General features: G+C 45.8%; 2 protein-coding genes across 6 annotated transcripts in view; one reads left to right on the top strand and one right to left on the bottom strand.

Moving 5' to 3' along the window:
- Positions 1-10,128, top strand: part of KDM2B (lysine demethylase 2B) — a 101,396-nt gene extending 91,268 nt beyond the window's left edge. For 3 of the 5 annotated variants that reach the window (XM_084297014.1, XM_084297012.1, XM_084297013.1), the window contains 8 exons: positions 981-1,067; positions 1,615-1,875; positions 4,540-5,213; positions 6,637-6,800; positions 7,299-7,460; positions 7,713-7,814; positions 8,142-8,360; positions 8,873-10,128. In XM_084297014.1, the coding sequence (XP_084153140.1) occupies positions 981-1,067; positions 1,615-1,875; positions 4,540-5,213; positions 6,637-6,800; positions 7,299-7,460; positions 7,713-7,814; positions 8,142-8,360; positions 8,873-9,054 (1,851 nt within the window). In that variant the 3' untranslated portion in view covers positions 9,055-10,128. The remainder of the gene's footprint in view (positions 1-980; positions 1,068-1,614; positions 1,876-4,539; positions 5,214-6,636; positions 6,801-7,298; positions 7,461-7,712; positions 7,815-8,141; positions 8,361-8,872) is intronic. The other 2 variants (XM_084297016.1, XM_084297015.1) reach the window with 1 other exon arrangement.
- A 547-nt stretch (positions 10,129-10,675) lies between these two features.
- On the bottom strand, positions 10,676-20,228 carry RNF34 (ring finger protein 34). Its single transcript, XM_084297606.1, has 6 exons — positions 20,135-20,228; positions 16,455-16,673; positions 14,659-15,048; positions 14,288-14,344; positions 13,823-14,024; positions 10,676-12,472 (listed from the first exon to the last, which is right to left on the bottom strand). The coding sequence occupies exons 1-6, from the start codon at positions 20,138-20,140 to the stop codon at positions 12,285-12,287; spliced, it is 1,062 nt and encodes a 353-aa protein (XP_084153732.1). The 5' UTR covers positions 20,141-20,228; the 3' UTR covers positions 10,676-12,284.
- Between the last annotated feature and the right edge of the window lie 2,091 nt (positions 20,229-22,319).

Here is a 22,319-nt window from a genome sequence, read left to right as displayed (position 1 = left end):
AGGTGCTTTTAGCCTAGCTGTACTGTTCCTCCTCAGTTTCATTCACAGAAATTTCTCTTCAAGCCACCGATCTCCTGTTTGGAGAGTAACGAGGGCTCCCGTGTGGAGAGGCAGAAAGCAGCTTTACAGCCCTCTGCTTTCGGCTGCGATGCAAAATGCAAAATGTCCCTGTCCCGCAGGGGTAGCTGAGCAGTAAGAGCTTCTGTTCCTCATGCTAGCCGGATAACTGGGGGGTGAGGAGCCCTGAAAATGATTTCATGTGTCCAGTCTTCTGAATAAGTGTGCCTGTTCTCCAGCTGACTTGGCAACCAGCGTTTTTACTGGCACATGAGCTTGGGGGCTGGGTGCACGGGGCTGCGAGCTCCGGCCATAAAGAAAAATATTTCAAGGAACACTTGATTACAGTGCAGGGTGCTCTGCTTCTAAAAATGCCTGCCAGTATTAATATATGTGAGAACGTGTGTATGGGAAAAATCCCTTCCTATGAAAAGCTCAGGCTGTGCCACTCTTCGGGGTGGGGGGGGACATGGGATGGGGCCTGAGCTTTTCGCATCGAAGCGGGAGGCCTTTGGAGATGGCACAGTTACAGCCCTTCTTGGGGGGAGCTTTGTGTTTTGTTTTCTGTTTTTGCTTTTTTTTTCTTTTTAAATATTTTTCCAAGAGCAGAACGTCCCCTGTGTTAATTAGGATTGCCCCTGACCTTCACAAAACCCCAGACCTGAACCCCGTGTCACATACCAAGTTGACCAGCACGCTTGCCTCCCGTCGGTGTTACCACGAGGGTGGTTTTGTGGGGCTGAGGCTGTGCTCAGCACCAGCACCTGTGGTGATCGGGGTTTCTTTCCTGTAGCCATCGGGAGGGCAGCAGTCGCTCAGAGAGAACGAAGAGCTGTAAGAGATGCCTCTGAATGATTCTGCCTGTAGACTTTTACAGCTTCCTGTGGCTTGCTGTGAATTGAGTTGTGCCTCTCTTTCACCAGGTGAAGGAATCAGATGGTGTGGTTAACGATGAGCTGCCGAACTGCTGGGAGTGTCCAAAGTGCAACCATGCAGGGAAAACTGGAAAAGTGAGTTTAATGGGGATAAGTGGTGCTGGAACGACCTACAAAATCTCAAGCTATTCCCTCTGGCTTGTAGATACAATTTCGCCCAGTACCAGCTTTTGTTTTTGTGTCTAATTCAGTTGAGTCAAAGGAAATAAGCTCTTGGCTTTCTGTTTGTTCCCCAGTCGTTTTCTTTATTTTTCCCCCATGCGCTTCACCCAAAATCTGGGGAGAATGTAGGTTAGTTCTGTGCATTGCTGCATGTTAAATTCTAAGATGAAAATACTTCTTTGGATTTTGTAAAAGGGAAAAAAATAGGCAAAACCTGAAGTGTTGTTTGTTTTCTTTTTTTGTGTTTTGTTTTTTTATTTTTTTTTTGTAAACTGAAACACTGCAAGTGTGTATAAGAACTTCTTAAAGGTTGAAACTACTTCTCCTGTAACTCCTTGTTAATGCTTTTGTCTGTTACAAAGTGATCAAGCCACCAGTGCTGGAGACAACTTACATAAATAGCTGAGAAAGGCATGAGATATAAAGTTTGTTTGTGTTTTGTGTCTCTTTGGCGTACAAGCAAAAGCGCGGACCAGGATTCAAATACGCATCAAATCTCCCAGGCTCATTGCTGAAGGAACAGAAAATGAACAGAGACAATAAGGAAGTAACAGATGCTGCAAAACGGAAAGGGGACTGTGAAGAAACTCCCAGGCGGAAATCTGAGGAACATTCCAAAAAGACTCAAGTTGACTCAATACTGAGGAGAAAGTCAGACGAAGTACATCTGCGGAGGAAAAGGAAATTTGAGAAACCCCAGGAACCCTCTATGAGAAAACGGGTATGACAAAACACCCTTATGTACGTACGCAGATGCGCGTGGGCTGGTTGGGGCTGATGTCTCTTGCCTTCTGGCTTGTACCTCGTCTTGAAATCCCAGATTGCTACAAAAGAAACGGCGATGTTTTACCTTCCGCCCTGAAAACTGCTAGTCTAACAGGACAGTAGTTTGAATGGTGAAGCTCGGGTTGACATTCAGAGGCTGAAAACACTGGGCTGTGGCTGTTGGTTTATTCAAAGTACTGGAAAACCCACTTTAACTAAAAAGTCACTACAAGATGCTTGGAGTAGGATCAAGGTGAAAATCAATTTTTTATGGAAGCCTTTTCATCTTTAGCCACTTGGTGGCGCGTGGCAGCATGTTTTGTGGCTGATTCACAGATGTACAATGCTCGTAACTGATCAGAGGACCTTTAGAAATGACACCTTCTGTAGCCTGCAGAGAGGAGGAGCTGCTCACAGCAGCATTGTAGGCAGAGCTTCTTCCCCGAATTTAAAAGTCAAAGCTCTTGGGCCAGGCAGGGACACTCCGAATTGTCATGTGGATTACAAAACACACTAATAAGGACATACAGAAATGCTGGTTTGCAGAGATAGAATTGAGGACCTAGATTTCAATTCTTTCACTAATCATCAGATGGCTTTAACACCGGGATCAGTAGCAGGTTTTGTACTGCTTGTGTAGTTCGCTAGGACTTGGTAGTCGGTCTGCCCCTCACGGCTTGGCAGAGGGAATGCTACGGTACAGTAAATACAGGGATTGTTGGTGCTTTGGTGGAGTGGGAGAGCAAAATTCATGACACCAGGTTATGCACATCTGCTTTCTGGCCATGATTTCCTTTTCCCATCCCTGCGGACTCACTGGAGTGTTTATGGATGGCTTGAATTGCTCCGTGAAAGCCCCCCAGCGTGTGAGGAAGGCATTGCTGGTCACCAAACCTTCAACAGACAGCAGAACAAATGTCATGTTTGGGGGTTTTTACTTGTCTTTCTTCCAACAGCTAAAACTTGGACAAGAAGAGAAACTCTTCAGGAAGAAGGTGCTTTGCCTTTTTAAAAGATGTGTTCTCAATCCCTTTTCATCCTTCTCACATGAGCCGAGTGCTGAGCCAGTTCATCAGCCATGTCTTTATGTCACAGCAGGCATCTTTGTTATGCCATGTACATCTTGAAGTCACAGAGTCTCTCTCTTGCAAGCCTTTACGCTCCAGAATAGTTAGCTGCAGTGTCTGGTTCTGTATGTCCTGGGTTTGTGTCCTGTATTAAAACACAGTTGAAAGCTGTGTTTTGATGACACCAAGGAATGAAATCCTGTTTCTGTACTGATGTTTTGCTCTCCCTGTGTGGCTGAGCCCTGTCCCTGCCACGCACCCCCTCAGCAGTCTGTGTCACAGCACACTCAGGAAGCCCCCCGCTGGCACAATACTGATTCACCTCTCACACTCTGCTGTGATAACAGGACTCTGATACCTTTAAGTTATGCACTCGTCCTTACCCTGCGTGAAGGATGCTGCAAGCTGGCAGTAGTCTGATGGTTTACTTCTTTTCTTCTAACCTGTCATTAACGTTCTGCGACCTCTTCCTTTATAATGTGTTTAAGGACAGGGTGATCAGCTTTCTCTGCAGTCTGGAACACAGGAGCAGATCACTGACTTGATCCCAGTAGTTCATTGCAAAGGGATAGGCATTCTGATGCAGCGAGCGTGTTCACAGCAGTTCTCCTTTCCTTGCCAGTCCTGATCTCTTCTCATTAAATCTGTTTCATTTTAACAGTTGCTAGCTTCTTCTTGCATGCAGCGATCAATTACTCTTGAAGTCTTCCTTGCTTTTGGCTGATCCATCTCCTACATTTCCATCCGGTGCGCATCCAGGAGAGACTAGATTAAAGCAAGCGAGCGAAGCGCGGTTCGCTTTTACGAACAGTGACCAGGGCAGGGAAGAAGGCGCCAGCCAGCCCTCGTGAGCCCGCGTTGCGTCGGAGATCGTGGCAGCGTGAGGTCCCGTCCGCCTAGCAGTGTCAGAGCTGTCAGTCGCATCCCCTGTTCTGCATGCACCGGAGGCGGGGGAAGCTTGAGAAGATGAACCGAGTTCAGTAGGACATAAAGGGGCAGCTAAAGTGTGGTTGACCGAGGCTGTGAGTATCCAGCAGTAAAGGCCACAACAGGAGCACAGCCACAGTGCGAGCCGGGGATGGCAATCCAGGAGCTTTCAGAAATTCAACTTCTGGCCATTGGGCACCCACGTGTGTCAGGCAGTGTTGACAGTGGGGGCTTTGCCCAATGAACGCGTCCCGAGCCTGGTTTCTTCTGGCCCGTTGGGGGAAAAAAACAAACTGTCTATCGTACGCTGTTCATCTCGTGTATGTAAATTGTCTGGTGTGTAACGATAAGGCCCTTAAATCTGCAGGATTGTGCATGCTGAATCAAGGCGTTTATCGCTCCCTTGGAGTCCGGAGAGCCCATAGCTGGCCTCCTCATCCCTGTGATGGCACTTGAACTTGATACCTTTGGCCGCCGAATGTGCCCATGTGCTGGGACGGGAGGGGCGCTGTGCTGGCAGGCAGCCCGGCCCCCCGGGCACGGCTGCCCTGTAGAGCATCAGCGTTGCCCAGTGTTGCCGGGCGCCTTCTTGCTCAAATAGTCAGCCCTTGTCTCTTCCTTTTCAGCGGCGATCGTGGAAGGCTTCAGATGACCGAGCTGCCATGATCAAACCCCTGCGGCGCCTCAAGCAGGAGCCGGAGGATGAGCTGCCAGAAGCACCCCCCAGGTCCAAGGACAGCGACCAGTCGCGCTCCAGCTCGCCCACCGCGGGTCCCAGCACGGAGGGCGCCGAGTCCAGGGACAAGAAGAAGTTCAAGATGAGGCGGAAAAGGCGGCTTCCTAATAAGGAACTGAGCAAGGAGCTCAGCAAGGAGCTCAACCAGGAGATCCAAAAAACCGAGAACAGCCTTGCCAATGAGAATCACCAACCCATCAAATCCGAACCGGAGAGTGAAAACGAGGAGCCAAAGCGCGCTTTGAGCAACAGCGAGAGACTCCATAGGTTCAACAAGGGTTTGAACGGGACTCCCCGGGAGCTGAGGCACCAGCTCATCCCCAGCCTGCGAAGCACCCCTCGGGGAATAACCCGGCCCCCGCCTTCGCTCTCTCCTCCCAAATGCATTCAGATGGAGCGGCACGTTATCCGGCCGCCTCCCATCAGCCCCCCTCCGGACTCGCTCCCCCTGGATGACGGGGCAGCCCACGTGATGCAGCGGGAAGTCTGGATGGCTGTCTTTAGCTACCTCAGTCATAGAGACTTGTGCATCTGTATGAGAGTTTGCAAGACCTGGAACAGATGGTAAGGAGCGGGGGAACCGAGCTGGGTCTGATGGGAGGTGGGTGACTGGCAAGTGATAACGTCCACTCGGAGAGCTGTGCGGGTTATTACTGAAGCTCTGCTGAGCACAAGGGGAGAGGGTGCCCAGCAGCATCTGAAGAAGTAGCTTGTCTTTTTCTGATGCTCTCTCAGAAGCAGCAGTTGCCGGCACTTCTGGTGGGAGTTTTGTGTTTGTGCACCGGGCTGCTGGAGCTGTAGCCCCCAGAGCAGGCTGTTCTGTACAGAGACACCGCAGTGTTCCGCGTGCTGGAGCAGCCAGCCTGGGTCGTGCTAAGCCTTGGTGTCATTGTGCCCCCAGGAGCTGCTCGCTGCTAGCACAGTTGTTTTTGCAGCTCAGCCATTAAATATCTGTTGAGATACAGTGGGGCCCTCAGTATACTCCAGCAGGTCCGTTCTGATCGTTGCCCTGTAGAGGGTACACAAAGAGCGATCCCCGTTGCTGATTCTCTACCAGCAGAGCTGGTGGAGGAATCCTTCATCATCGCCTTTACTTACAGTGTGTCTGTTGGGTGCTCAGGGCACCGGAGTGTAAAAATTAACAGTGACTGTACCACAGAAGGAAGCATTAGTGGACAGGTTTACATGTTTCACTGAACTTGCAGTAAAATATCTTTTTGTCATCTGAGATTGGGCTGTGGTGTGCACACAGGTGGGCAAATCAGACAGAGACTCCTTGGTAGCACAGTGCAGTAACAAACTGGGTAAACACCAAAAAGGTCGATAATTTGGTGCAAGGTGATGCCCATGGAGCCCCCCCCTCCCTGGGTTTCTTGGTGTCACAGAAAGGTGTTAGACTCTTTTTCCATTTAAGCACAATATTTTCTAGTGGAAGATTCAAGAAAAATTGAAGTCTCGCAAACCCATTCGGGTTTCTTGTTGGTGGCCCTTAGAGAACCAGAAAGACAGTGTCAAAATGCAGAAGCCATCTAGATGGCAATAATGCAAAACCACAGAACCAGGAGAGGGGGATCTGTTTTATAAAATTCACTGGGTTTAGGTGGAAAGTGCGGGGAAAATCAGAACAGTAACTTTTAACCAGTCTTTTTATTCGAAAGATAAGAAAGAAGGTGCTTATGTTCAGGCTAGGAGATGGATTTTAATAAACAAACTGATGACTTAAAATGAGATCCTAAGTTGCTGACACTTGTAATTCCGTAGAAATAATTCCATACTTTATTGCATGATACATTTGATGGAGAAACTTCAAACCTATGTAGCGTTGTTTCTATTTGCGTGCTCATCTTAGCACCACTGAGCCTTATTTTGGCTATTTCCCATTAAATGCTGTAGTTTTCCCTCCCGTTCAATGACACCTTTTAAAGTCTCACAGAAATGAAAATGAGTGCCAAATTAAAGCGCTGTTGGCTTTTTTCTTTTTGGGTAGGTGCTGTGACAAAAGATTATGGACCAAAATAGATTTAAACCATTGTAAATCCATCACTCCACTTATGCTTAGTGGCATTATTAGGAGACAGCCTGTAACCCTTGATCTTAGCTGGACAAATATATCTAAAAAGCAGCTGAGCTGGCTTATCAACAGACTGCCAGGTAAGTGACGTTTTCTTGATCACTTTTCACCAAATCTGGCAAACCTGTTTGTATCTAACCTGCAATCTCTGAGGGATGGCTGGCGGGATCCCTCTTATCTGATGCGAGGAATAGATATGTAGGGATGAAGCATCAACATGTTAAAATGAGCCCAAAAAATAGTTATGCTGTGACTACTTGGCGTTGTAGGTAGAGTAATTTGAGGCAGGTCTCAGTCTACGGGTAACATTGCTGGGGGGAGTGCCTGTGCTGACTTGATCAGCGAAGTGTGCGGCTGAGGGCTGCTGCAGAACTGTTCTCCCCCACAGGAACGAAGTTGCAGGAGGAGGGTGGGAGGGAGGGCTGGGCAGGAGGAGGCTCACGGGGTCCCTGCTTGCCCTGGGGTGCTGGGATCATTTCAGAGCAGCACTGGGCTCACCCCAGCCTGCTAGGGATAGCAGATCACCGTGCACGCTTCTCTGGGTAGGCCACATGCTCCAATTTCTTCTGTATCTGCAGGTCTTCGAGACCTGCTGTTATCAGGGTGCTCATGGATAGCAGTGTCAGCACTTTGTAGTTCCAGCTGTCCTTTACTCCGAACTCTGGATGTGCAGTGGGCAGAAGGCCTGAAAGACGCCCAAATGAGAGACCTCTTGTCGCCACCCACAGATAACCGGCCAGGTAACAGGCGGGGGGAGCGCGGGAGGCCTGTCCCATCTGCTCTGTGGCACGTTCTGCTGCTAGTCCCACCTGCAAGGGGTGGGCAGGAAGCCCTGCAGCTAGCACCGGCGGGGTTCTGGGCTCTGTTTGAGGTGGTTCAGTAGTGACTCGCAACACCTCACTGGAAGCCGCTGGGTATTGAGTGATGTTCTGACTGCTGAGCAGTCATCTGAGCCACTGTGCTGGTTTTCTGTCTGACTTTCTTCTCTTCAGGCTGCAACGGGTGTACTTTAGAGAGTATGGAAACACTTTCTTCCAGTTCAGGGAAGGAGCAGTTCTGTGGGTCATGCCACATTCGCCCGGATTTCAGCTCAGGTGAAATTTTGAGCAAATCAGATCTGCTTTCTGGCATGCACTGCACAGCCTACTGCTTATTCCCGACTTGTAATTCCGCTGGGCCCCTGCAGTTACTTTTATCCCTTTTTGTTTTAAAATCAGGAGGTGGTTCTTGCCCACGTGCCTGTGCCAAAAATAGACAAGTGTTCCTGCTGATGTCCCCTCCAAAGCAACAGACAGGCAAAAGCATCTGAAGTTAACTTAGGGCAGCAGTGTTGTGTGTCACAGTGCATTTCCTAGAGACGTGCAGATGTTCGCGATGCAGCGCGAGGCTCGGAGGAGTGACCTGCCTCTCCTGCTTTCCAGGTCAGATCGACAACCGGAGTAAGCTACGGAACATAGTTGAGCTGCGCCTGGCCGGCCTGGATATTACCGATGCGTCTTTGCGGCTGATCATAAGGCACATGCCTCTGCTCTCCAAACTCAATCTCAGTTACTGTAATCATGTGACAGATCAGTCTATTAACCTGCTGACCGCAGTTGGAACCACCACGCGGGATTCGTTAACAGAAATTAATTTATCAGGTACGCAGCACGAACTCAGGGGAGGGGAGGATGGGAATGGCTCATCGCTGTTAGACCTGTGTGAAATACTCAGCAGTGGAAGTGGTTTTCCCCAGCTACCTCTATCCATGCCCCCTGTGTAACAGCCCCACCAGCGCTCCATTTCTGTGCTGCCGGTGTAAATAATCCCGCAGCTGCCCGACTTTCCCAGGGCCCTCCCTCCTCTGGCTGATGTGCAACAGCCCCTCCCTGGGGGGAGCCACGTGCTGTTACCTCGCTCATCCTCCTCCTCCTTGTGGGATATACAAACGCTGCCGCTCTGTGCAGCTGGTGCTCTGCTTTATCTCAGCAGTTACACAACAGAATCTCAGGGATTAGAGCACGGCAGCCGGGCTGTTTGGGGTGATTTTGGTGTCAGCACAGAACAGGAGCAGAACGGGCCTTACCGTGGTCAGGTTAAATTGTCCTTGTGCTGAAGAACAAACCAAGACACGCTGTTACATTTATTTCTCTCCCCTCTTTTTTTTTGGCAGACTGCAATAAGGTTACTGACCAGTGCCTGTCTTACTTCAAACGTTGTGGAAACATCTGCCAGATCGACTTGAGGTACTGCAAGCAAGTGACAAAAGAAGGCTGTGAGCAGTTCATAGCAGAGATGTCAGTAAGTGTTCAGTTTGGGCAAGTGGAAGAAAAACTTCTGCAAAAACTGAGTTAGTTAAAGGACCTGTGTAAATACTGGGGCGGGGCGGGGGGAGGGATGGGACTAAGAACATGTAGGGATTTTATTTTCAATTGGGAACTTGGAATATTGGAAGATGCCGCAATTGGATTTTACAACTCTTGTCGAGGAGAGAACAACGTTAAACTACCCATGTTAAGAATTTCAACTTGTGCCACTAATTCAGTCTACCTGGGATGTCCTGCACTGGCTCTTATGCAAATTCATAAGGCGACTGTTATTGATGATAATTGTTCACACCCGGAAGAAGACTGATCTCCAAGAAATACTGTTATTTAAAGTACCACAGCATGTGCTTGGTAGTGTAAATTTGATTTCTGCTTTTCATTTCTTAAAACAACAAAAAAAAAGTTGGTGTCATTAAAGTGGACCACGCACTGCATTTCTGCCTTCTTAACACATTTTGTTTTGTTACATCTTACATTATGCAGAACTATTTTTGTACAAAAATTGTTTAAAAATTATTTATGCAATGTTTGAATGCATTACCAGTGTTTCGGTTTTGATTGCCAATTTTTATCTTTACTTATGGTAGGAGAGAACTTAACCTATACTTCGTAGACAGTATCTATCTACAAACGTGCCCAGGTCAGGAAAAGTAGGTTAATACTTTCAACTTAAAGCATGTTTTAATGGAAGTTTATATCCTGCTTTGTATACTTCAGAAGTGACATAAGCATGTTGTGGAAATAAGGTGTAAATTATAGTTGAAGTAAAACACTTTGCCAAGTTTTATCTGTATAGAAATCACCTTTTTCTCAAAATTTTAAAAATTCCAATTTCAGCTTTTGCACATAGGAGGGTTTCACTCTGTAGCATGAGCTCTTGTACTCAATATAAAATTAATTTATACAGTGAGTCCAGCAGTAGAATAAATGGTCAAACGTAGTCTCTCTTTCTTTGAAGTGTGAGTTGAGTTCTCATTTAAGGTTTATAACATGGTTATTTCCTGATTGTAAAATTCTGCATTCATAAGTGCCATTGTTGTAAGGTGTTGTTTTCGTAGACCTTCCTGATGCAGTTTTACCTTTGTTGAATTTGTATAAACAATTGTACAAAAACAGACACTGGCTCAGAGGGCTTTTGTTCCAATTCGGGATTGCCGGTGGGGAAGTTGTGGGGACTTTAGGGGTGGGGAGTGCTTGTAATTAGTGCAACTGAGCAAAGAGAGCAAGTAGAGGGACTTCTTGCTGAGAAATGGGACTTGTTGACTTCTCTTTCATGTGTTGTGCAGAGCCAGGGAAAGTAATTGTATTGTGCAAGACTTAGAGCAGAGAAAATTGCCTGGGTGTGTGGTTTGCCTTGTATAGCGTAACACAGTCAGGTCCTGGTTCTGCACGCTGAGAAGGTAACTGCTTGGTGGAAGCCCTGACTTCTGACACATTACAACCAGGCTTTGGCCTGTGCCTCTACGGTGGCCTATTCCAGTACCTTATTACTGAGGGAAAATAGAATACACGTACCTTCTTCAAGCTGGTGTCTGCCACAGTACGTACCTGTGAAAGACGGTTAAAGCGCAAGCTGAATCTCCAACACCTCCTGCGGCTGGTTAAGAAAAGAGCCAGAGGCTGAGAAAGCCCATCACAAATCTTTATTGAACTTGTGTGGCTAATGATCAGCATGGAAGTAACATATATAGTAAGTCTGTCTTCATTAGCTTACCCATTGAACAGAGACTCCAGGAATTAAGTATCATTAAAAAGTTACTTCTAAAAAATAAAGCCATTGAGAGGTTTGCTCCCTTCTGAAAAATAACCAGCAGTGTCTTTAAGCTGCATATTTTAATTTAAGGAGGAGCTACTTTCTCTTTTTCAAGCCAGCCACGTAAAAGACGAGAGCAAGAATGACAGGCAAGGTAGCAGAGGTAAGAATTATCAGATACTATATCCATGGCAAAACATCTTCGTATCCATTACTTTGCTAGCATGGGGGAAATTTAAAGACAAAACTGTGGCTTTAGGTTCTTTCCTCAGCTTTTTGGAGCATGAACTTACTCTGTTAAGTGCCAGCATGGCCATGCTTAGGTATCCTGTCCCCACAATTCTAGTGATTTTTGCAGCTATTTTTCCTAAGAAGGCTGTCACAGATACCCCACAGGCACCATTAAAATGTTTGCTCCAAGAGCACTTACCCCACCACGATGGCATGGAGCCCTGCTAGAACCCGGGCCAAGGGCTGACAGCAACACAGGTCAGGCAGCAGCTGATCGGAAGCGTGGTTACTGGTGCCGCAGCCTTGGTTAAAGTCCATGAGTGTGAGGTTTTAAACAAACACCAGGCTTCCTTCCCCCTATCCTTAATAAAACCCTTCCCGTTTAAGGTTAGTAATACCGTACATTCCACATGTTAGCAGCAAGTAGTTTCATGACCCTGATTAGTATTCACAGTAATATCAGCTTGTCGGCACATGAAATACAATCATCACCTGTAAGTTAATAGTTACAATAGGCATGAGTGGATTAAGAACCACGAGAATATGGTTTACTCTACCCCCTTTTTAAAAAAATACTTTATTCCTAAACTAAAAACTAAACAAAGAAAAAAACCCTTAGTATTTGGACACCACATAATAGAGCCCTACATAATGACAGCTTTTTGCACACTTACAAAGAATGGCCAAGACAATACGCTGGTAATGTCAGACATTCTGAGCGAAGCAATCACCAGAAAATAGATTGCTTAAGGACTTCTGTGCAGGTACAGTTAATGGCAGTGCTTTCTACAGTCTTTATACTGTTACCACTGTTGCAGGAACAGTGCCGGAACAGTTACATTCTATATTTAATTACATAAGAGCTGAATATTCAACTGATAAAGTTGTTGCTTTTAACAGGCTAGACAACCTAACACTAATTTGGTCAAGCAAAGGTGTTTTCTGCAACCACTTGCTGAGTACTGAATGCGATAAATAGGGGTGGTATTCTTCAGAAGAGAGCAAGAACTGCTGTAAACAGTTTGACTCGGACAGTTTGCGGGTTTAGAAGGTAAGTCAGGCAGCTCTATTACTGTACACACAGGCATCGGCTGGTCCTGCCCAACCATGACTCAGTATGCTGTAGAAAAGTGGTTCATAAACTTCTGTATCCTGATGTTCAGACTGTTGTGGTTATTTTGAGAAATAAAAAGCTGACATATACCCCAAGGGTCAGCACTCCTGCCCCCAGAAATCCTGGTGGGATGACCATACCATCCACTTTTGGTCTTTGTTTATGATTTGAACACATGCACAGCCCGCACAACGTACTGTCGGCAGATGGGGCACTCGCTCATTCTCTTGCCGCACTTTGTGCATGTGACCATGTGGCCACACTCCAGCAGGACGCAGTCGATCACTGCATCCATGCAGATCCGGCACAAGTTGTCGTCATTATCGTTCAGCTGCATCTTCTCACCCTCTGAAAAGCAACAGAGAGAGAGGTCACATATTCAGGCCCTGAAAATCCTTATAAGTTCTAGCCCAGACAACAGCTAAAACACCATTAGTTTAGCATCAAGTTGTGCTGCTCCATGCTTAGAACTGTTCTAATTGAGAGCTAAGAATTTCTATTCCTTAACCTCTACATGAACATCTGATTCTCAACTGAGCATCTAATGACAGTGTTTAAAATTCAGAGCATGCTGCTTTTCCATTGCTGAGCTCACATCACTTGGCAGAATACTTTCCTTGTGATTATACACAGTAATACAGAATAAAGTGAACCAAGAAACCAGAAGCATGAGTAAGCTGTGAAGATGGCAGAATTGAACAAAGCCTGTCAAGTTTCACTGCAAACAGACATCTCAGTAACCGTGTTGTCAGACCATACTGAAAAAAAATGAAGTTTAACACTTGATTTCAGACAGGTTTTCAATTCTAGTTTAATCACCAGACTGATGTCTCATTTGAGCCATGCTTTGACATTCATTAGCAGTACCACCAAAGAAGTGAGCAACCATCACTTTCAGAATCATCCTTCTCCAGCCTGATGAGCTGATTATTTCACACCTGACTACTGCAGCCACCACAGCCAGCAGCTGGCAGCACCTGGCTGTGAAGCAACCCCAGGCTAGCAAGCTGCTCGCTGCTGTCCTCCCTTCCTTACAACCTGACTGGTGGATGCAGGAATGAAGAGCCAGGCAGGAATTTTTCAAGCCAGTGGTGTCTCAAGAAGTTGTTTCTCAGAGCACACTTTGTTAACAGAAATCAGACTGTAGCTATACTACAATCATGCAAGTGAAAGACTCCAATTGTTGAGTGGAACAGAGGTTAGAATATCAGTCATTGAGCTGCAGCCACGGGAGCACCTTATCATCAAAGCATGGACTGAGACCAAACCACTTGAACTTGGACTTTTGCCACTGTAGCTTTTAATGCTGTACCACAGCAAAAGACCTGAATTACTTTGGTCTGTTGACAGCTACAGAGAAGCTCTCTTGTTAATGCCTTGTGAAACCTAATAAAGGATGCGGAGGTGCCAAGTTTCACGTTCTCTGAGAAACTAGTTCTCTGTTGTGCAATTTTACCTTCCCTGTGAAAGCTGAGCTCTCTTATTTTCCAAAGCTGTCTTAAAAAAAAAAAAAAGAGGCATGAATCCTGAAAAGCTTTACGCACTAGTACGGCATTCAGCTTTCCTAGATGCAGCTTGAACTATGAAGACACATCGTCAGTTGTTCCAGAAAGGCAGACCAGGTTAGATACCAAGTCTGTTGGCAGAACCAGCTACTGGAACCCAGGAAAGGAAGGAGAGAGTTAAATATCAACCTACGTGTCTTGTGGTTTTCCTCGCTCTCTCTGTATAGCCTGCTCACTTTTTCCACAAGTTCCCATTTCTCACAGCATCCTGAGTAGTTGACAAAGTTACACGCGAGTATTTCCTTCAACTGCCGAACAGTCAAGCCTTCAATGTCTTCCAGACTTGAAATATCAGACAAAGACGCCCTTGCTCGTTTTCTGGACAACCCAGGAGTCTGAAACACAGCAACTGCATGTTTTTAAACGTCCCGGTAAGTTCAAAGCACCAGGTTTATCCATCTTACCACCACAAACTACATTAAGCTGCAGCAGCTCAACTGAAGTTGTATTCTTTTTAGAGCAAGTATTTACAGATATGCATTACTAGACAGTTCTTCCAACATTAGCTCTACACCATGATACTGAACAGTGACAGAGATCTAAACACTTTATGGTATCACAGGCCAAAAATGTATTCTTTGCATAGTTCTTGTCTTACCTGCTCCTCAGCACTTTCTTCTTCTTCGTTATTTATAGAAGATGTTTCAGTTTGTCCCTGTGTACAAAATGAAATTAATCAGGATTTAAAAAAAACACACATGATCCCTTCTAAAATATCTTCCTTTCTGCCAAACTAATCACAGATGACAAAGACATTTTGAAGTTCAATTGCTACTAATCATTACCAATTTAAGTCAACCCTATCATCTAAGCCAGCAATCTGATCTAGTAATCTTCCATGTTCAGGCCAGAAACACAAGAGGCATTTTGCCAGCCACCCCCAACTGTACCAGTTGGTCTTTTGTTTTCTTTTAACATGATGCGTATCCATTAAAAAAACACACATAAAACACATTCTAGTTATTGTACCCGTAAAGGTGTTCCATTTCCTGTGCTTCCCCTTCTGTTTGCAAGTTCTCCTTGAGAAGACACCGATACAGACATAGAAAATGGATGAGTAAAAAACCCAGAAGTCTGTGATCGTGATGAGCGCAAGCTACCAGCGTCCGTATCCTCCCCAGGACCTAACCCATGATGGCACAGCACAAGATCCACCAAGTCTTCTTTCTCTCTGCACGTATCTGTGGGTATGTTTCTGAGAATAAGGTACTGACGCAGATCCTTTACTTTGAGTCGCATTAACTGAGGTCGCTGAAACGCTGTTTCTTGCAGCAAGTGACAAGTAGAACACCTTCTGAGATTCTCTTGCGAGACTGAACAAACCGAGCAAAAATCCTTCTTGCAGTCACAACACACATGCTAAGAAGAAAGAGGAAGAAAAAAAACATTCAGCTGTTTCATAGAACACAAGCCTATAACCCTATTCTTTCTTTTTCCAGACTCCATTATTTATTATGTGTCTTTCCACCAATTTTGACATACATCAGTTTTAGGATCTAAGTCTAGCAACTGCCCTGTCAAATAGTTCTGCAGGTGTTCCAAGTTGGTCTGTTGCTTTTGTAGCACGACCACACACTGACTTGAAATTTTAGTAAGTAAAAACATTATGAATAAATAACCAAATAAAGTATTCACATTTTAGTTTACAAAATAAATGAAGTTGAAAGCTAATCAATGTTATGGTATGTTAAAATAGCTTTGAATATACCACCACTGCTCTTTTCACGAGTCTAAAAGCCAGTATAATCCCCAAACTTTAAAGAGCATTCTTCTTCCTCACTCGATTCAATGAGCTGTATGTAGGTCTTAAACGTGACAAATCAGGCTGTAGGTAAATAGTCTGCAAGCACTCAGATGTCATTTCTGCAGAGAACTGTGCTCAAAAGGCTGGCCACAACATACAAAAGCTCCAATTGAACTTCCAGCTGCAATTTTACATGGTTCACCGTGGATGCACTGTGAACAAACACAGACTCATCCCCAGAGTTTTCTGTAAATTAACATTAGCTCTGGAAAATGACCCTACGCAACCTTTACTTCCACAGCATGCTTGCATGCAAACAATGGGGCTCATGGAGAAACAGGACACAGAGGAAAGGGGAAACTAAATAGAAACTGAGGGAAGAGGCTTTATGTTTCTCCAAATGAGCTGCAGAGAATTAGGTCGCTACATGGACAAGATAACGCTGCTGGATGGCCATCACAGGTAAAGGTATTACCAACAATCTCAGCTTTATTTATCTGGAAACTTCACTAACCCACCAGCTTGGCTCCAAATGAAGCAAGAGGCCGCTGGAGTGCAATAGCATTTAGTAGAACTAAGCCTGTTTAGGAAACAAGGAGAATCATGCCAGGATTTCACAGGAAGAAGCTGTGACGCTAAACTGAGTTTTTAGCTTTTCTATCCTCCAGTTTATTCATCTCAGCTCCCCACTTTTATGTTTGGTGTTACCTTCAAAACCAGATTTGCCTTACTATTCAGGATTCTGAAATTAAGGCACATATCTTACAAGTTAGAATCAACTAATTTTCAGATCAGTCCAGATCCAACATGTACCCCACTAATGACCATCAGACCTCTTAGCTTCTAATCCTGTCTGACATTAATTTCCTGTAGCCTCCGAACAAGGCACTTTCACCCTCCCTGGCTATCTGCCTTGGGCTTCCTCAACTAAGGAAATAAGATCCAATATATTCATATCCCAATATGACTACAGATTAGTTCATATTAGTAAAAAATGTTGTGTAACAGGAAATATACTCACTTTTTTCCTAAAAACTGAGAAGGAAAGTCCACAGGCTTTGCAAACTATGTTAGCACCTGCTGCAGCTGGAGACGGGTATGCCGAGAAGTCTGTATTTGGTGCAAACCTGAAGGGGCCAGCGCCTCCCGCAAAGCCAGACTGTTGGCCACGGACAGCTCCAGTACCCATGACTTCATTCAGCAATCCACAGCAGGAAGCCCACATGGAAGTAGCTCCCGCCTGCAAACATCCATAGAGCAAAAAAAAATTAATATCTTAAAGCCCACGTCACGTGTGAGTTGCTACTGAAGAGCCACTCCATCTGTCATCATCCCAAAAGCATGTTGTGCGAATTCCCAGAGCACGAGGAATTCAGTGCACAAACATCTGCACAGCCCAGTAATCTCTACTTCCCAGCTGCAAACCAAAGTAGGTAAGATTTGCTTCTGAGACGCGCTGGCTTTCACAACTCCTTTTCTAGCAGAGTTCTGCACAAAAAGGGTAAGGAATTTGAGGAGGTAATGCAAGAGCAGAACAAAGAAGGAAGAGGCTAACAGCTAGTCTTAGGTGAGGGCCATGACCTGAAAGGACAAGCCAACAATACAACAGTTTATCATAATTAGAGCAGAGCTGTCCCCCGTGGGATCTTCTCCAGAACTAATTCAGTTCTTATATGACTCACAGTGAAACTCTAAGAAAACATTTCTGCTTCTTCAAACTAACCAAGCTTTATGCAAAACTAGTTCTGCTCTAATTTCTCTGAGGGAAATATCTTCCAGCCCTCCCTGGACTTGCTGTTCTGTTGTCTTATAGAAAATTTAAGAAAATTAAAATAACTATGAATCACCTCATTCCACAATGACTTCAGTTCAGTTTTGAATCATACTCTACTATCTTGAACTCTAGAAAAATAGAGTAAGCAGATCTGTGGAGCTCTTTGCTACTCCTTTCTCCTTGGAAGCCTCTAGCACTAGATTCTCTATCAAAGTGCTCATTCTACTTTACGCCAGAATTTGGAACCCGTGTTGCTCAGGTCACACATTTAATTACGGTCATGTGGCTCACTGAAACCCCCTGAACAACAACAGCAAGCAACCAGAAGCATGCTGGGTTCTTTTTGGAAGGAAGCCGAGTGGTACAACTTTCCAAACATAATTTTTAACTATTCTGGTAAAAGCTGTTCTGTTTTTTATTCCGGGACAGCAACTCCCTTCCCCTCCCTCCCCAAGCACAAAGGCATGAAGTTAGTGGTTTTGAGCTTTGTAGTTCTTGCTGCAAAAGCTAAACCAACCAGAACGTGCACGTCAGCTCAGTAATGGCAGTGCTCCTCTAGTAACTCCACTGATTTCTACATTCAGGTGCTTAGTTCCCCTGGCTGAACACAGTCCTGCTACATTTGTGGAAAGTTAACGCAACAACTGGCAATACACCAGGACGCCTGTCTCCAAAAGGCCAAGCATTAAAGGTAAGAAAGGAGTCCTCACTCTAGTTTAGTGGGAAACTACAAGACACAAGGCCGTAGGACTAAACATGCTGTACTACACCACTGTCATGTAACTGCCTTATGTATGGAACATCAAAAGTATCTCTCCAATGTACACAAACCTCGTGCTTTGCTTTTACTCCTGTAAGCTGACATTACAAGCGCTGCAATACAAGCAGAACACCCCACGTGGTCAATCATTTTGCTTCTAGGCTGTATGACACGTAACACTGTGAGCAGTAAGAACATCAAATGCATACACAACAGATTGGATTCACCGGTCCAAGGTTACAGGTATTTCGAGAGCAAAAGCCACCCCGGGTGTGACAAAAACCCCTCCCAACCAGGAGACAATCTTCCTAAGCCGGCTGTGAGCAGAGCCCAAGGAGGGTGAACTCCCATGACCCCTGACCCCAAACCAGACACAGGTATCAGCAGCACGCGGCGTGCAGAGTTCACCCCGTCTGACATGTGCTCAGACCTTCGTGATAATCGTGAAGCAATCAGGCTAAGACTTGCCTTCTGCTTCTCAATGACAAAGAATGGAAAGGTCGATGTGCACTCCTATACAAAACTAATCATGCATAATTATCCTAGCTTATTAGGCAAGAGTTAAATAACTCCTCAGGACTGCATTCTTCAAACTAAGGACTTAAAACTTGGAGCCCTCTCAGACTAAAAGCTGGTCTTTGAAAAGTGTTCTTCCTCACCTTAAAGGAAAGTTGTCAGTTACAGAAACACGACTAATTCTTCACATATCCTTAACAATTGATGAGTTAGCTTCATAGCTTAAAAAATATTTTATAAATAGCTGCAGGCAAATTAGCACAAAGATAAAAACCAGTGACCCAGAAGCGTGTCAGAATTCAACTCGCTCCCTTACAGGACTACTGCCTCTTCAGAGGGCCCTGGCAGCAGCACACACAACGAGGCGCTAACACACTTGCTTCTTAAACTTTATTCAGGAGCTTCTAACAACTGATCAGACATAACCTTCAACACTAAATAAATACCTACTTAGGAAGTTCATTAGCCACTTTTGATACATGAAGATTGTATGTATCAAACGGAAAAATCTCATTACATTTTCTTGAAGTGTGTGCTTGTGCATGTGAAAGGTGAGGCAACACGGCATCATTAATTTTCTCCTTAACCTAAGTCAGCTGTGGATTCTTTCTAAGCACTAATGCCATTAAGCAATAATTCAATTACAGAGTCTAGACTCTTCATAATACTCTGTAAAAGAAATGAGAGCATGCTGAAAAGCACCAATACAAGACACAAATGAGACACGCTGAAACAAAAAACTCCCTCTCTTGAGAACTAATTAAAACCTAGCCAATTTCTGCAGCAAGAGCCTTTGCAGCTACACCAGCCACCGCTTCCTTATTCTCTTCTCACACTGCCATCAGTTATCTTTTCTCTCCATACTATACGTACATCCTATTTGGGTAAAAAAATGTGTTTGAATTCCTCCAGTCTTTTTCTTTTCTTTGACTTTAAGTGCCTTTAGTAACCTGACAGGCACTGCCATCCACCAAGGAGCTGGGAGGCTGCCTGCCCGCTCCTCACACATCTGTGCCAGCAGGACTTGGTATCAGGCGGTGTCAGTGCCAGCACGCCAAGCACAGTGTGACTGGAAGGCTTTCTGTTGAAGCCCAAATTTCATTAATTTCAAAATATTGGATATAAATCCACGCAGCTCCTAGGTTTAACACCTGAGACCAGGCCGAGCTTTATCAGGCTCCCCTCAAAACCCACTGAACTGCGAGTGCTGTGAACGGCACCCCACAGCCCTAGCCTAAAGGCACCACAACGATAGCGAGGAAGCGGCTGTGGGGAGCCCCCAACACCCCCTGTCACGCCGTCAGCCCCTGTCACCCGCTCCAGCCTCCTCCAGGCCCCTCACAGCCCCACCAGTAGCCATGTGGAGCCTGAGCTCGGCCTCAGGCAGCATCCCCAGGCCCTCTCCAGGCTGCTCAGCCAGCGGAGGCCCCTCAGCGAGGCGGGGCCCGGCCCAGATCCCCTCAGTATCCCCCCGGGAGCCCTGAGGGCGGGGCGGGGCGGGCCGGGCGGCGTGAGGGGAGTGGGGAGGCGCCACCCAGCCCACCAAGGTCCCGGTCCCGGCCCCAGCAAACACCACTTCACCCCCTTTCTCCCTCCCTCCATCCCCCCAGCACGGACAGAGCCGCGCCCCGGCCGGAGGCGCCGCCGTCACCTTCATGGCCGCCCCGCGCCGCCGCCGCCGCCTCAGCCGGGCGCCGCCCCCGGCCCTGCGCCGCTCTCCGGCGGGCCGCCTCACGGAGGGCGGGCCTAACCGCCGCGCCGCACCCCATTGGCCGCCGTTCCCCTGACAGATAGCGGGAGAAGCCAATCGAAGGAGAGGAAGCGCCGCCGGCTGGGCGGGGGCGGGGGTTGGGCGGGAACGGGGCCGCCCCTCAGCGGGGAAAAGGGCGGGCACGGCGGGGCCGTGAGGTGACGGGGCCGTGAGGTGGCGGCTGCCAGGTGCCACACGGACTTCGCCGCTTCGGGTCGCCCTTTTAGTGGTCGTGGGGTGGAGGAAGAGGCTGGCTTCTCTCCCTCGCCACAGTCTTTGAGAACTGAGGAATTTTATTATTTAAAAATCCAGTTTCGGCTGGCTTCCAAGGACCTCTTGCTTTATCTGTGCTAGGAATGGGGTGTGTCAAAAAATAAAAATAAAGAACGGTGTATAATAACTAAAAGCTTGCAGCCAAAAAGATTTCATTTAAAAAAAAAAAAAAAAAAAAGCCTTGAGGCAAGCTTTACATAAGAGCACACAGAGCCAGGAACAAAAGAGGCTGCTGCCAAAAGGAGGGATGGACAAAAGTGGCTGAAAATAGATTTTGACCACAAACCCAATTTACTCATACAAAAGGTTGCGTAGAGTCTCTAATAATTTGTGCAGGCTGGATCTATTTTTGGAGCAGGGCTCATGGAAGAACTGAGTCCAACAAATGTATGTTATTGCCACCAGAATGTCACAGTCTTGGCAGCTCCAGCAACAAGAGTGGAGCCAGCTCCTGGATTTGCTCTGTTCCCATGCTTTCGTTCAAACTCAGGTTGTCTCTTCTTGGAAGCATTTATGTTTCTCGAGAAGCTTCTGATAGACTATTAACTTTACACGTGTTTTAATAAAAGATATTGTACTAATATTTTTTTTTTCCCAACAATAGCCTGCGATTTTAGTCAACGTACTCGAGAAGACAGTTGGAACGCTTTATTTTCTCCTATCAGTGGTAGAACAAGAGGTGGCACATATCCCACATTTCTCATGAAAGAGATTGCTTTAAGACACCTTAAGACACCTTGTTTTTTATAAACTTTTATGTCACTTAAACTCAGTTGATTCAGAGAGTCATCCCTGCAGTACCGAAGTATACGCAGATATTTTGTTAATGATCTCACACTAAAACATGAGAGCTCCTCATGCAGTTGCTGTAAGTGACATAACAGCTCTGTCCCACAGATGAGAAAAAAACGAGCAAAACCTAGAGTTTCTCTTTTAGCTCTGGTGAGGACTTGTGACAAGAAATCCTCCCCAGCACAGATGTTTTAGGGAGCAACGTGGGCCTAACGGAGCTGAGATCTGGTGACTGTGCTGACAGCTGCAGTTGCCACTCCCGCCTTAGCTTGGGCAGATCTTGATGATTCATATTTGTAACATGTGATTTGAGATCAGTTTATCATGTCTAAATTGTAACCACATGAATTGTTTTTAAGCAGGGGACTTGACTGCATAAAAACCAGTTTAAGAACAGAACCCCAGCTGCTACTGTGTGGCTGACGAGTGGCATTTGTGGAGGTTCTATTAATAAGAATCTTGCCCTTGCTGAGCCTCTGGATTGTGCCAAAGAAGCATTAAAAGATTTAAATCTATTAATGCTAGATGTCCCATTTACTTCTGTCATGAAAGAACAAGTAATGATGACTCGCTGCAGCTCTGTAATCCCCCAAGGTTTTACACATCACGAGAGAGTGAGGTAGGGAAGTGATTCTTACTAGGAATCATTTTTTTTTTTAATGTAACAGTTTGCAAAATTTTACATTAATGTTGAAATAAAAGTTAATCTCTGGATTTTATCTGGGAATTTCAGACTGGTTGTTACCACGCATAGTAGCAACAGGCATTACAGTAGTCACTTTTTATACCAGAGACACAATACTCCGGAATTACCTTTTGAGAAGGTTTTCAGATTACAGAGTCTTGGTTCAGCAGATTTAGTGCTGCACTAAAATGCAACAGTTTCCAAATCTATGTGCCAGCTATTTCATGCTTCATAACTTCAGGTACATTACACGGGGGCTTGAGCCTTGTTCTGGTGTGATAAAGGATGACTTTTCAATTGTGTAACTTAATCTTTAACTTAATATGACCAACATAA

This window comes from Netta rufina (assembly GCF_964035555.1).
Source record: "Netta rufina genome assembly, chromosome: 17".
In the NCBI taxonomy this organism is placed as follows: domain Eukaryota; kingdom Metazoa; phylum Chordata; class Aves; order Anseriformes; family Anatidae; genus Netta; species Netta rufina.
This window is presented reverse-complemented; position numbering and strand designations above follow the sequence as displayed.

Bases quoted from the DNA above. Each gene is read 5' to 3' on its own strand.
- RNF34 (XM_084297606.1), bottom strand. The intron at 15,049-16,454 runs GTGAGTATATTT...CTTTCTTCTTAG, and splicing joins TCTCAGTTTTTAGGAAAAAA to CATGTGTGTTGTGACTGCAA. The intron at 14,345-14,658 runs GTACAATAACTA...TTTTGTACACAG, and splicing joins GAAATGGAACACCTTTACGG to GGACAAACTGAAACATCTTC.